The following is an 11,163-nucleotide window of genomic DNA, read 5'->3' as shown; positions in this document are numbered from 1 at the left end:
TGCCAGGGTTGGAGGAGTTGAGCTACAGGGAGAGGCTGAACAGGCTGGGGCTGTTTTCCCTGGATCGTCGGAAGCTGAGGGGTGACCTTGTTTATAAAATTATGAGGGGCATGGATAGGGTAAATAGACAAAGTCTTTTCCCTGGGATGGGGGAGTCCAGAACTAGAGGACATAGGTTTAGGGTGAGAGGGGAAAGATATAAAAGAGACCTAGGGGGCAACTTTTTCACACAGAGGGTGGTACGGGTATGGAGTGAGCTGCCAGAGGAAGTGGTGGAGGCTGGTACAATTGCAACATTTAAGAGGCATTTGGATGGTTATACGAATAGGAAGGGTTTGGAGGGATATTGGCCGGGTGCTGGCAGGTGGGACTAGATTGGGTTGGATATCTGGTCGGCATGGATGGTGAGCTGCCAGAGGAAGTGGTGGAGGCTGGTACAATTGCAACATTTAAGAGGCATTTGGATGGTTATACGAATAGGAAGGGTTTGGAGGGATATTGGCCGGGTGCTGGCAGGTGGGGATAGATTGGGTTGGATATCTGGTCGGCATGGATGGGTTGGACCGAAGGGTCTGTTTCCATGCTGTACATCTCTATGCCTCTATTACAACATGCATCCAGTAACATGTTATGCTTCAGGTGGTGCTGGGTTAAGATGGAGTTTGAGATCTTTATACCCTTGGGTCACATTTTTTTAAACAGTGATAATATCATGTGTATGTCTCCTCAAGGTATACTGACTGTTGGAAATAACACAACAAAGAGGAGATGGTTAGGGCTGGGGAACAGCAAGTGGTGATGGAGAGGTTTGGAAGAATTACAGATGGAGCTGGGAAGAGACTGTACCAGAAAAGGAAACAGTCAAGATGGGAAGAAATAAGTTCAGTGGAGCAGGATGGATGTACCAGGGCAGGCCTGTGTGTGGATTTTGGGAAGGTGGTAGGAGAAGTCTGTGTGGGGTTGGGGGCTCTACGAGGTAGGGAGCTGTATAAGGGAAATCTCCAGAGGCCAGTGACAGTCCTGGAAATAGCAGCTTGCTGTTTAAGGCGACATGGAAGGGAGTGTCTGAGAGGTGGCACTCAACCTTTGCCAGGTAGAGGCTGGCACTCCAGGTGACAATTGCCCCCTTTCCCCTTATTCCCTTCGATGACAAGATTAGGGTCGCACCTGAGGAAAAGAGGGCAGATCAGAGACCAGAGGGAGAGCTCCAGGTGGAGTAAGAATATTGGAAGGAGGGTTGAAAACAGAAAGATAAATACATGGTTCAACAAAAACCTGCAGAAGGTCCTCTGCTTCAAAGCAAAGTAAACTGATTTTTCTTGACGATGCAAATGCTAATTAAAATTAACTTCTCTCACAGATTCTGTCACCTAGCAACAGCACAGCTAAAGGGGTGCTGTTAGGTATTTGTGATCCATTTTGTTTCATCTACTGACAGCATGGTGAATGCAAATTATTCTTTTCCTGCAATGCATTAAACATTGTTCGCTAGTGAGGAAGGTACCTCAGCTCCTCATTGCTCAGTCTCTGGTTCATGCTACCATGAAGCTAGCCACTAGGTGGTGTGTAAGGGCAGTGCAACTCTTTACCCTCCTGTCAAGCCGACCCACCTCCTGAGCAGACTGTCCTTTTTGGATGTCCTTAGTTCAAGTGTTCTGAAGTAAGTTTTAATGCTTTTTGAGAAAGCGTGAATGAAAGACAACAAATAAAATCAATAGATGTGAAGCTGGAAAAACACAGCAGATTAGACAACATCTGAGGAGCAGAAAAGTCAAGGGTTTCGGCCCAACACATGGACTTTCCTGCTGCTCAGATGCTGTCTGGCCAGCTTTTCCAGCTTCACATTTGCTGACTCTGGCTTCCAGCATCTGCAGTCCTGACTGTCTCCAAGTCACAATAGATAAAATTAGATTAGATTAGATTAGATTACATTACAGTGTGGAAACAGGCCCTTTGGCCCAACAAGTCCACACCGACCCGCCGAAGCGCAACCCACCCATTCCCCTACATTTACTCCTTACCTAACACTACGGGCAATTTAGCATGGCCAATTCACCTGACCTGCACATCTTTGGACTGTGGGAGGAAACCAGAGCACCCGGCGGAAACCCACGCAGACACGGGGAGAACGTGCAAACTCCACACAGACAGTCACCTGAGGCTGAAATTGAACCCGGGTCTCTGGCGCTGTGAGGCAGCAGTGCTAACCACTGTGCCACCGTGCCGCCCAGACTTTAGTAAAATGTACTTTAGTAAAGTAAAATTTTACTTTAGTAAAGTAAAATGTACTTTATTCCATGGACATTTTAAAATGGGAAGGATTGGTGATGAGAGAGCCTGACCCAGGGTCATCCCATAAGGATCTGACACAGTCTATCTGTGTGACCCTCTCCATCACACTGCCAACTATCAACATCAACATGGAATAACCTTCATGCACCGTGCCCTCAACTCGCTGACACAAAGGGACACTCAACAACAGCTTTCCATGTCGGTCTGCGTTTTCCTTTTAATCACAACCTGGCTCTTATAATTCAGGAAACAGATTGAGTTATGACGGAAAAACTAATACAATTTGAGAATAAAGTTCCTTACAAGCCAGAAAGATACAGGTGACACCATATTTAGGGCACATAAAGATACTGGGTTCAGTATGTTAAGGTATTCTTACTTATTTGAGTCAATGGTTCTGAATAATTATTTATTTTTACAGATAAATCCTCCAACGTGCCTCATTGCGTGACACCCTCAGCACTGACCCTCCGACAGTGCGGCACTCCCTCAGCACTGACCCTCCGACAGTGCGACATTTCCTCAGTACTGACCCTCCGACAGTGCGACATTCCCTCAGCACTGACCTTCTGACAGTGCGACATTCCCTCAGTACTGACCCTCTGACAGTTCGGCACTCCCTCAGCACTGACCCTCCGACAGTGCGACATTCCCTCAGTACTGACCCTCCGACAGTGACATTCCCTCAGTACTGACCCTCTGACAGTGCGGCGGTCCCTCAGCACTGACCCTCCGACAGTGTGACATTCCTCAGTACTGACCCTCCGACAGTGCGACATTCCCTCAGTACTGACCCTCCGACAGTGCAACATTCCCTCAGCACTGACCCTCCGACAGTGTGACATTCCCTCAGTACTGACCCTCTGACAGTGCGGCAATCCCTCAGCACTGACCCTCCAACAGTACTTACTCCCTCAGTATTGACCCTCCGACAGTGCAGCATTCCCTCAGTACTGACCCTCCGACCGTGCGGCACTCCCTCAGCACTGAATCTCCGCCAGTGCAGCACTCCCTCAGTACTGAACCTCTGATAGTGCGGTACTCCCTCAGCACTGAGTCTCCGACAGTGCAGCACTTCCTCAGCACTGATCCTCCGACAGTGTGGCATGCCCTCTGCACTGATCCTCTGACAGAGCGGCACTCCCTCAGCACTGACCCTCTGACAGTGCGGCGGTCCCTCAGCACTGATCCTCCGACAGTGTGACATTCCTCAGTACTGACCCTCCGACAACGCGGCACTCCCTCATCACTGACACTCCGACAGTGCGGCAATCCCTCAGTACTGACCCCCTGAAAGTGCGGCAATCCCTCAATACTGACCCTCTGACAGTGTGGCACTCCCTCAGCACTGACCCTCCAACAGTGCGGCACTCCCTCAGTACTGACCCTCCGACATTCCGGCACTCCCTCGGTCACAGTCTGAAGTGTCCGTCTGAGTTATATGATAAAATCCTCAAGTGAGACTTGGAAGTACCATCACGTGGCTCATGAATAAATTCAGGGCATGGGGGAACCAAGGTGAACGGCCTGGCTTAATGGCCTTCAGTGCGTTCACCAAGAAGCTGGAGCTGTTGGCTGCAGCAGTGGAAACAAATGGGCATTGTATCCCAAGCTGGGACGGGAAAACCTGTTGCATCCCACCATTACCTTAATACTGTTCTTGAAGAGATAACCTGGCAGTGAAAAGCCCTTCTTCTTATCCAGTGGCTCACTGAAGATTACTATTTGTTCAAAGAGGAAAACTCGCCGCTCTTTACTGCGCGATAGGAAGCCAGCATCCTGTTCGATCACGTGGAAGGTGTCCTGCTGAAGAAGTTTTCCCTGAGCTGTTATTTTTCCCTGGAGGAGGGAGGAAGAAAGGGCAGATCAACCCACAGTTAATTCAATATTAGGTGGAAGGAGAGAGGAGGAAATTCCAATCACGACAAACCTGGATCTAACTCCTTCCAGGGTCGTTTTGACTTGGCCAATTGGGTAAAACTATCAGTTAAGCATCTCTCCTGAGTTTTAGATTTTTGTACTCTTTCATGGAATTTGGGCCAGCATTTATTGCCTGTCCCTAGTTACCCCCCTTGAGAAGATGGGGGTGAGCTGCCATCTTGAACCGCTGCAGTCCGTGTGCTGTAGGTTGACCCACAATGCCCTGAGGGTGGGAATTCCAGGGTTTTGACCCAGCAACACTGAAGGAACAGCAATATATTTCCAAGTCAGGATGGTGAGGGGCTTAGAGGGGAACTGGCAGGTGGTGGTGTTCCCATGTATCTGGTGCCCTTGTTCTACTGGATGGAAGGGGTCATGGGTTTAGAAGAGGTCAGCCAGGTGTGATGAGTAACAGGCAGTTAATTCGATAACATTTAATATCCTCCCATGCCCAAAGTCCAAATGTACGCCCATGAATTTAAAGGGTATACACCAAGAGAGACTTTCAATGAGAAATTAGTAATCGCTTCTTCCCAAGTTTCAGAAAATTGGCATTAGTGGGAAGTTGGGCACTGGTTTATTATTTAATTTCCTGACTCTTTCCTCTTCTCAAAGACACTGGGGGTGTCTACCTCCTAGGAGCAGTCCTGATTCTATGTCCCCTTTTCTTGTGGAGAGATAAGAGGAAGGGTTGAAGCTTATGGACATAAAAGCACACTGCATTATTGTATTGAATCATGTGTTGATACGAAAATGACATGTCATCATTCAAGCTTTGAGGTTCATTTCATTCCTCGATCTAAGAAAGGATGTCCAGGGAGTTCTGACAAAAAAATTCTCTTGTTAACTAGCTTTGTCCAACAATGCCTTGGTAGCCAGGTCCTCCTAACAAGGAACGGAAGTGAAATCAAAACTTACCTCAAAGCCCTGTAAGCGTCCTACGTTCATCATATCATTACATCGTCTAGGCACGAAGCACATCACCTCCACAGCTTGCTACAAAGGGAAAATATCACACAATCTCAATATATACAAAGTGCATTCTTTCCTCAATACCGATAATTTCTGCCATTTCAATTCATGGGGGTATGCTTGTCAGAGTCATGGAAGTTTGGAACCTGTGGAAAACAAATACCGAACAATTCCAGTCCCATTTTCCAGCTCTTGACTCAGGCTTGTGTGTGACTTGCTGATGTTTTCAGTTACACTGCAATGCTGCTGCTATCTAGTTTGTTTCTGCTCCTGCACTCTTTGATTTCCTGTTTCCTGCGTCTAGGTGGGCTGTGTCACAATGGATCGTACATAAGTGGCAATGGATGACAAAATCAGTGGGATTGTAAAAATCACCTTCACAGCTCCAAACCTTCAACGCACAAGTACAATGCTTCCATCTGTCAGCCTTGGCTCAGTGGAAACAGTCAACTGTCACAGGCTTGTGAGTTCAAATCCCACTCCAAAGGTCTAAACTCTTAATAAAGACAATCTTGTATCAGGCAGAAGCTTTGAAGGGCTAATGTTCATGTCATATTGGCTCCACTCAATCTGCTCATGTCACACACAGTCTGTGAATGAAGACAAAGATTTCTATTCTAGTTTTCAGAGGGAGCAGATCTGTCTGTACCAGTTCCCTAAGGTCTCAGGAATCCTACCTGACCAAATGTAGTTGTCCTTATTCCAATAAACCTCCTTGTTATCTAAGAACAGCCTCTTCTGGAGATACTCTTCAATGGTGTATACTCGAACTCTTAGCACCAGATAGGCCCAACACAAAGCAAGGACAAAGGAGGGTTTGCAGGAGCGAATCACCTCAAAAACCCTCACCCAGTACCACACACCAACAGAGATGGCAAATCCCACAAGGTGCCAGGAGTGGTCATCTGGGGAAATGCCACAGCTAACAGCTCAGGGCAGAGCTGAAGGAATGTTTGTTGTCAGAGATGAGATAATAGGGAGATGGTGCTGTATCAATAATGAAAAGGCCCAGGCTGACGCTGTGAGGACATGGGTTCAATTCCCACTACGATAGCTGGTGGAATTTATACTTTCTTTTATTCATTCATGGGATGTGGGTGTCACTGGCTAGGCCTTGTTTACTGCCCATCCCTAATTGCCCAGAGGCAGTGAAGAGTCACTCTCATTGCTGTGGGTCTGGAGTCACATGTAGGCCAGATCAGGTAAGGATAGCATTTTCCTTCGCTAAAAGGCATTAGTGAACCAGATGGGGTTTTCCAACAATTGGCAATGATTCATGGTCATCATGAGATTCTTAATCCCACATTTTCTTTTAAGTGAATTCAAACTCTTCCCATCTGCCATGGCAGGATTTGAACCTGAGTCCTGGGAACATTAGCTAAGTTTCTCGATTAATGGGCTAGTGAAAATGCCACTAGGCTATCACCTCCCCTAATTTAGTTATTAAACTCTGGAAGTGAACGTCTCTGTAACAGTGACCACAAAACTATCAGTGATTATATAAACAAAAATCCTGCTTCATTCGTGCCGTTTAGGGAGGGAAATCTGCCGCCCTTATGAGCTATAAGGAGAGGCTAGAAAAACTCAGGATGTTTCCTCTGGAATGGCAGAGGCTGAGGGGGAGACTCGATTGAAATCTATACAACAATGAGGTGCAGAGATAGGGTTGACATTCAGAATCTTTTTCCCAGAGTTGAGATGTCTAATACATTTAAGGTGAGGGGGGAAAGCTCAAAGCAGATGTGAGGGACAAGTTTTTTAACACAGAAAGTGGTACGAGTGTGGAACATGCTTCCAGGGTGGTGGTGAAGGCAGATACGATAGGGGCATTTAAGAATCTTTAAAATAAGCGCATGAAAATGCAAGGAATGGAGGGATATGGACCAAGGGCAGGCAGAAGGGATTCGTTTAATTTGGTGTCATGTTTGGCACAACATCGTGGGCTGAAGGGCTACATTCTATGTACCCGGTCTGGCCTATCCATGACTCCAGACCCATTGCATTGTGGTTGACTCTTAACCGCCCTCTGAAATGTCCAAGTGAGCCTCTCAGTTCAAAGGCCAACAAACACTGGCCTTGCCAGTGATGCCTGCATCCCACAAAAGTGAAATGATGTGATGTCTGTTTGTCTCGGGTGAAGATTCCCACTGAAGAGTAGGAGTGTTCTCCACCAGTGTCCAGGCCAACAACAATCTATCAAATGACAGGACAAAGCAGATGGCCTGGTCACAATCTCATTGCTCCTTGTGGGACCTTGCAGATTGCTGACACTTCAGCAGTACCTTATTGGGTCTGAGGTCATGGGAGGTGCAACACAAAATGGAAATGACTCATTTACCTTTTCATCTCAAGTCATCGAATTGTACGAGTTACTAAACTGGGAGGTAATCTGCAGTAAAGAGGACGTGATGGTGGAGCGTTATGTCAGAGGAAAGATAACATGAGCTAGCAAATATTGTTTAAAACAGGATATGAATGTGGTGCTGTGACCACAAACAGCAGCCATGACCTTATTGGAACAGGCTTGAGAGGCTGAGTGGCCCACTCCTAAATCCTATGTTTAGTTCAGCTTAGTGCCCAACATCATCTTCCTGTAAAGTACACCAGCGTCATTAATTGTCTGAAAAGTCGTTTATGGATGCAACTTATTCTTGGGAGAGCTGCTACTCATATGGAGAAAAATAAATTGATATAATCCAACAAGTAACCTGGCCTACAGTTCTCTGCTTCTGTGCTGAGTCTCTCCAAAAAAACAGTAAAAACAGCAAGAGTCACGACAATGTGCAAATATCTACTGCCTTTACCAAAGAAAATCATCCCAGGGCATCTGGGACCAGAGGGCATGATCTCAGAATAAAGGGGCACCAATTTAAGATGGTGATGAGGAGGAATTTCTTCTCTGAGGGGTTGAGAATCTTTGGAGCTCCTTACTGCAGAGAGCTGTGGGGGCAGAGCCCTTGTGTATATTTAAGGCTGAGACAAATAGAATCGTGATCAGTCATGGAATCCAACGGTTAAGGGGAAAGGGCAGGATACTGAATGTGAGGGATGTTGGATCAGCTATGCTTCTATGGAATGGTGGGGGGGGGGTGTGTGGAGGGGAGGGTAGGCTCCAGGGGCTGAATAGCCTACTCCTGGTCCTATTCCTTATGGTCTTACCTCAACAAACTTGATGTGGAACCACAAACAGAGAGTTGACCGAAAGCTTGGTTTTAAAAAAGGAAGAAGAGTGCGAGAGGTTTGGTGACCAAAGTGAAGCAATGGAAATCAGAGGATGCTCCAGAGGCCAAAATTAGAGGTTATCTCAGTGGGTTGAAATCATAGAATCCCTATAGTACTGACAGAGGCTATTGGGCCCATCACGTTTGCACTGACCCTCCAAAGAGCATCCCACACTATCCCTATAACCCCGCATTTACCATGGCTAACCCACCTAGTCTGCACACTATGGGTAATTTAGCATGGTCAATCCACCTAACCTACACATCTTTGGACTGTGAGAGGAAACCCACACAGACACGGGGAGAACACACAAACCCCACACGGACAGTTGCACGAGGGTGGAACTGAACCCAGCTCCCTGGCACTGTGAAGCAGCAGTGCTAACCACTCAGCCACTGTGCCATCTGGGCTCTGGGGCTGATTATAGAAATAGAGGCATGAGGGAGTTGAAAACAGGCAGGAGAATTCTGTAATCAAGGCATTGCCATGGTAGCTCAATGGGCATGGGGGAGGGGAATTTGAGATTGGGACTGGGATGCAGCAGAGCTTGACAGGAACTGAGATTTGCACAGGGGTCAGGATAGAAGGCTGGACAATGATAGAACAACAGGGCCCAGAAATATCCCCTTGTAAGTTTGGTGATTGCCGTACCTCTAACAGAGTGGTGTCCTGCTCAGCTTTCTTCGAATACTTCAAGAAATCCTGGGGAGCAAAGAGAGAAAACAGATAACGCACGGGTTGCAAAATCTGTGTGAGCAAGATAAATACTATCGAACAATGGAGTGATTACATTCGCATGCCAATCGAACAGACAGAGCAGACTCGTTAGGGATAGAGGAAATTCTGGTGTGAGCAGGAGCCAACAATTTACCCATGCTTAGTTCAAGACCCCAAATTTCTCTCTAATAGTAAGAATGGTAATGGGGATTCTGTGAAGTTAATCTTGCTGAAAGGCCAATTAGTGACCTTGCACTAAATCACCCAGGCCTACTCCAACCTCCAAAAACAGAATAGCACTGACTGAGGGGGGGCAGAATGGCGAGTGGTAGTGTCCCTGCCTCTTGACTAGACAGCCCAGGTTCAAGTCTGACCTGTTCCAAAGGTACACAAAAATATCTGAGTGAGGAGACTGGGCAGTAGCTGGGATGCATGGAAGGGGAACTGGTTCATATGAAAAAAAAACTTGGCAAAACTGAGATAAGAGAGTGTACCACACACAGTAAGCATCAGGGAATGCCAAGGGCTCATGTCCCCATTAGTGTGGAGCCTATCTATTTTGGTGATGTTGCCTAGCTGTGCTGAAGTTTGCAACAGGGGAGTCAATTCAATCGCAAGTTTCCAGTTATAGGTCAGTTCACAAGATGCTGGGTAGCCCATACTGGGAAGGGTTGTTCTGGGAGCTAGCAACAGTCCAACACAGAGGAATCTCAATTATTCGAATTTTGGATTACCCGAAGATCTCAAAGTCCTGACAGAAACATTACATCAAAGAGGTGTTTCAACACTGTTTGCGTCTTTTGTTTACAATGATTAAAGATGAACCCGGCTTACTGAAATGCTCCCGAGAACAGTCCTGGACATCGATGGAAGCCCAGGCACTGTCTCCAAATGACTGACCTCCCGCCCTTTCTCTCTCTCTCTTCCCACACTTTCCCAGGAGTTGTACACACGGATGTACCCTAAACCCCCCCTTCCCCAAATAATCTCTCCAACAGGGCAGAGGTGGAACCTGTCAAAAAGCTGCAGTAAAAAGTTGTGTGCTTGTGTGTGTGTGTGTATGTTTGTGTGTGTGTGTGTGTGTGCGCATGCACGTGTGCTATTTAGAGACTCACCCCTCAAAGGCAGCAGCAGTCTAACTGTTGGTGTCCAGTCCGGCTGCCCGGGGGAGGAGTGGGGGGGTGGGTGATGGTTGGTGGTGCTGCCGGGGGTGGGGGAGCATAGGGATGAGTAGGCCGGGTCGGATGTGGGGTAGGGGTGCGGACGGGGGTAGAGGCAGACAGTGGGGGGCAGGGGCTCCTGCGTGGTATGCTGCTGCCTAGTCACCTGAACACGGAGCAGATTTAGCAAGTGCTCACTCTGTCAATCCCATTAAACTGATGGGGTGGGAGGTGCTAGAGGCTTCAGTAATGCTGCAGCTCCCTTACACACAAGTGTGTGTCTGCTCAGAAACAAACCCTGAGACAGAGAGAGGGAGCAAGGCAGGCAGAGAGAGGAAATAGGCAACTCCAGAAAACTACAGGCCCCAGAGGAGAGGCAATGAATCATTAACCGAATTAGATTAGTAATCTAATTAACCGAATAATCAATTACCTGAATGAAATAGTGCCTGCCCATCTCATTCGGATAATCGAGGTTCCTCTGTAATGGGCTACGGAAACATTAAGTATGAGCTAACAGCAGTGTTGGCCTGCAGTGATAGTGTTGGAGTTTCTCATTGTTGCAACTTTGGTAGAAACCTCTCAGCAAAACCCCAGAGAAACTGGGCAAAGGCTGTTAATGGAGGACAATGTCTGGGACCAGTTGGCAATCTGCTGATCTTATTCATTTCAAAATGCTACCAGTGCATTTTAAGGGTGAAAGTCCAGGGGGAGATGACACAAAAAGAGGCATTCTCTAGAATTTAGGAAGTTAAGGGGTGAATTGATCCAAATTTTCATCACACAAAGGCCTACAGATGGGATTAATGGAGTAAAACTACTTCTGTTGGTTGGGGTGTCTAGGACTAGAAAGCAGAGTCAAAAAATTAGAACCATTTCT

General features: G+C 47.1%; 1 protein-coding gene across 4 annotated transcripts in view; it reads right to left on the bottom strand.

Moving 5' to 3' along the window:
* Positions 1 to 11,163, bottom strand: part of LOC122543389 (rho guanine nucleotide exchange factor 25-like) — a 351,958-nt gene that overhangs the window by 12,971 nt on the left and 327,824 nt on the right. For all 4 annotated transcript variants that reach the window (XM_043682070.1, XM_043682072.1, XM_043682071.1 and 1 more), the window contains 3 exons: positions 9,058 to 9,108; positions 5,131 to 5,208; positions 3,940 to 4,131 (listed from right to left, as the gene is read on the bottom strand). In XM_043682070.1, the coding sequence (XP_043538005.1) occupies positions 3,940 to 4,131; positions 5,131 to 5,208; positions 9,058 to 9,108 (321 nt within the window). The remainder of the gene's footprint in view (positions 1 to 3,939; positions 4,132 to 5,130; positions 5,209 to 9,057; positions 9,109 to 11,163) is intronic.

Source organism: Chiloscyllium plagiosum, chromosome 43, assembly GCF_004010195.1.
Source record: "Chiloscyllium plagiosum isolate BGI_BamShark_2017 chromosome 43, ASM401019v2, whole genome shotgun sequence".
NCBI classification, from domain to species: Eukaryota; Metazoa; Chordata; class Chondrichthyes; order Orectolobiformes; family Hemiscylliidae; genus Chiloscyllium; species Chiloscyllium plagiosum.
The sequence above is the reverse complement of the archived record's forward strand: the minus strand, read 5'-3'. Positions and strand labels throughout refer to the sequence as shown.